This window comes from Kryptolebias marmoratus, linkage group LG1, assembly GCF_001649575.2.
Source record: "Kryptolebias marmoratus isolate JLee-2015 linkage group LG1, ASM164957v2, whole genome shotgun sequence".
Lineage (NCBI taxonomy): Eukaryota > Metazoa > Chordata > Actinopteri > Cyprinodontiformes > Rivulidae > Kryptolebias > Kryptolebias marmoratus.
Window position 1 is genome coordinate 7,120,663 of NC_051430.1, and position 3,595 is coordinate 7,124,257.

General features: G+C 35.5%; 1 protein-coding gene across 1 annotated transcript in view; it reads left to right on the plus strand.

Annotated features, from left to right (window-relative positions):
- tacr1a (tachykinin receptor 1a) overlaps window positions 1-3,595 on the plus strand; it is an 85,064-nt gene that overhangs the window by 67,382 nt on the left and 14,087 nt on the right. The window contains exon 3 of the mRNA XM_037979062.1: window positions 2,856-3,006. Coding sequence (XP_037834990.1) covers window positions 2,856-3,006 — 151 coding nt within the window. The remainder of the gene's footprint in view (window positions 1-2,855; window positions 3,007-3,595) is intronic.

A 3,595-nucleotide genomic window follows, 5' to 3' on the forward strand; every position in this document is an offset into this window, starting at 1 on the left:
GTTGGTATATATATATATATATATATATATATATATATATATATATATATATATATATATATATATATATATATATATATATATATATATACATACATATAGGGTTAGGCATCTGTGCCAAAATTTGCAATATAATAAAATTTTCAACATTTCCAATGTTGCCATGTCTTTGTAAATTAAGTGCTGTTTTCTGAAATCATCAGTTCATGTTTTTAAAAAGAGTTGCTGTCAATCTTAGAAATGAATTTTACTGATCTGAAGTAAACTTACGGTGTAAGCAATCATGTTTGCTTTTTATTTTTTTTAGAACATTTTTTTTTGACTATTCAGTTTTTCATAGGGCTGATCAGACCACAGATTATGACTGAACTGGTTTACATCTGAAAATAAAGACTAGATCAAATACCCAAAATAATATCTGACTTTTCTCTTGGCCTCCATCCTCAATGTTATCTGTACTGATAATTCTGTTACATTACTTCATTACATGTATAATTTCATTCAGCTTATACCCACCTGGAGGTCTAATCAGCCAGAGTAGTTCTAATTGTCCTGTTGTATATGCAGAATGGTTGCATTCATGTAAATGTACTGAGGCTGTATGTCCAGAAAGACTCCAATTTCACTTTGATTAACCTGAAGTTTCTGTTTGAATTTGGACCATGTCACTGCTGGTGCTCTTTTCCATGATATTTTCTTTACAAGTCTGATGGAGTCATCCTGACAGTCAGTGTGTGCAGACCCAGAGAAGTATCATCTGACACTTTTAGACAACCATTGCAAGGCCAGACATGAAACCAATTCAGGATGCTATTGTATTTGGTTCAATTCTTAGAAATATTATATATATAGGAAAACCTGATTACAGTTTGCACCTTAATGACTTATAGCACACATAGATAAAATGCAACTTGAGGACCAGAAGTGGGTATACACACACACACACACACACACACACACACAGTAAACACTTAAACATGTCAGTTAAACCCTCGACGTCCTCAAACAAACAAAAAAACAAACAAACAAAAATATACAACTTGAAATACAACCAAAATTCTAAAAAGGTTTAGATGTTGTGTAAAATGAAAATGAAAACAGAATGATTTGTTAATCTCATAAATGCATATCTTACTCACAATAGAAAAAAATTTTACCTTTTTTTTTTCTTAAAGATAAGGTAATTTTGAATTTGATGGCAAAAACACACCTCAGAAAAGTTATTCCAGGTCCATGTTTCCCTCTGTGAGCCTCTCCTCTTCTTTTAACATCAGTCTGTAAACATCTAAAGATCTGAGGAAAACTGCTGCTGGAGGTTTTGGAGGAATGTTGTCCCATTCTGGTCTAATGGACTCTATCTGTTCAACAGTCCTGGGTCTTCTCAGCCAAATGCTTTGCTTCACGATTTGTTAAATGTTTTTCAATCAAAGATAGGTCCGGACTGCAGATAGGCCAGTTTAGCACCTGGACTGACGCTAAAGGGATATTCAGTCTTCCCAATTTTCCACTGAGGAACATTATTCTGAAAGTTTTCCACTATTTTTATACAGTTTTTTTCTTTAATGAATGGTGAACCTCTGTCCATCTTTACTTCTAAAATTAGGCCTCTAAAAAGGTATTTTCATATCCAGTCCTCTTAGTGGCCTGTTGACATCTTAGTTGTAAAATGTTATTTTTTTCAAAGAGTCTGCAATTTCATAGTTTCATCATTTGATATGTTTACAATGTTCCATTGTGAATAAATTATGGGTTTATGAGATTTTCAAATGATTGAATTCTGTTTTTATTTACATTTTACACAACTTCCTTTTTTTGTCTAGAATTGGGGTTGTACATTGACAAAAAGAAGAAAGTTATTAAAGAAATTTGAGGTAAAGTTAAAACAAGTTGTGCACATCTTTTTTTTTGTTCATCAAAAGTCGCTCAGGAGGTAGGGGTTTGTCCTGTAATCAGAGGGTTGCTGGTTCGAGCCCCCAGCCGAACCAGCTGATCAGATCCATATTCCTTAATTTTTTGGAAAATATGTAAAAAGAGGCTTCGAAAAAGGAAAGGCGGGGGGGGGGGCACGAGGAGGAGGTTTTGTGTTTTAAAATAGACCAGGTTTACAATAAACTAGGAATGGATTTAAACAAATTAGAACAAGTCTTTCATAAATAACCTGTAACAGGTACATTTATTTATAGTTTGTAGAAAATACGTTTAAAGTATTGTTGTATTTTTACGTAGCATGCTACAAGGTGAGCACCATCAGAAAAAAAATTAAACAAACAGAAAATTGCACTGAAAGGGTCATTGTAAACATCTGTCTGAAATGTGATTTTTACAGGTTAACCAATTTATCCCGCTCAGGCTCAAATTAAGTTTAGTAACAGGAAAAATCAGATATGTTGTTGCAACGCCTGCCTTGAGAGGGTTATAAATGCTCAACAAATATCAGCTACTCATCACACTGACTGTATCTTTTACAGATGATGTGATGGCATTTATGACAGAATAAGTTAGTGTACTGTACCCATGTTTCAGTTCAATGTGTGGCTGTTCAGTCCCTTTACATAAGTCAAAAAGACACTGCAAAAATAAGAAAAGAAAATGTTGTCCACCACTGTCTTATAATTTTTGTCTATATGTGTCAAACACTGATTTGTCATGCCAGTAAAAGTAGTGCAGCCAGTAATAATAAAGCTTGTGGTTTTGTTGGATTCTCACATTAATGAATGAGCAAGCCCAACACGGTACACCTGGCATGTCAGCAAGTGATCACACACCACGCAGAGGGTGATCATTCTTGCTTCTTTGTAGTTAGATGTATTTACAAAATCCTTCTCTGAATTATAATACACTTTGTGTGTTTGTAGGTACTATGTGTGTGTGGCTATCCTGATCTACTTCCTTCCTCTGCTGGTGATGGGTTGTGCTTACCTGGTGGTGGGACTGACACTCTGGGCCAGTGAAATCCCTGGAGACTCTTCTGACCGCTACAAGGAACAGCTGAATGCCAAGCGAAAGGTAAGCTCACAGCCTTGGAATAGATTCAACCCCCCCCCCATCCATTCCCCCCGGACATGTCTGTTTCCTTACAGAGTATTGTAATTTGAATTATGTGCCTCTGTACTTTGCAGCCCGAAGCAGAATGTGGCTGAGATGTTCAGGTCTCCATTTAATTTTCTTTTCTTCTTATGATAAAATAATCATGCCTGGCCACACTAGAAACCTGAACCCCAGAGCTCACTCCTTTCATCTTCCTTTTCTTTTGGTGGTTTTCCAGCCTTCTTTGCAGACAACTTCAGCCTCTTCATGTTGTGTTTTGCTGTTTATTTTCCTCCACTTTCCACCTGTTCCTTTAGGTTTACTCAGTTTTCAGTATGTTAATTTATCAGTTTTTTGATACCTATAGTGATGTATTTGATCCTGTTCCTCTAAATTTTAAGCTGAGACCTTTTCGTTTTTGTATAGCAGTTTGGTCAACCAACTGTTGGGTGACCAAATATCCACATATACACTCCTAATCAAAATCTTAAGACCAGTCAAAAAATTGCAAGAATTTGCATTTTGCACTATTGGATCTTAAGAAGGTTCTAAGTAGAGCTTCACAATG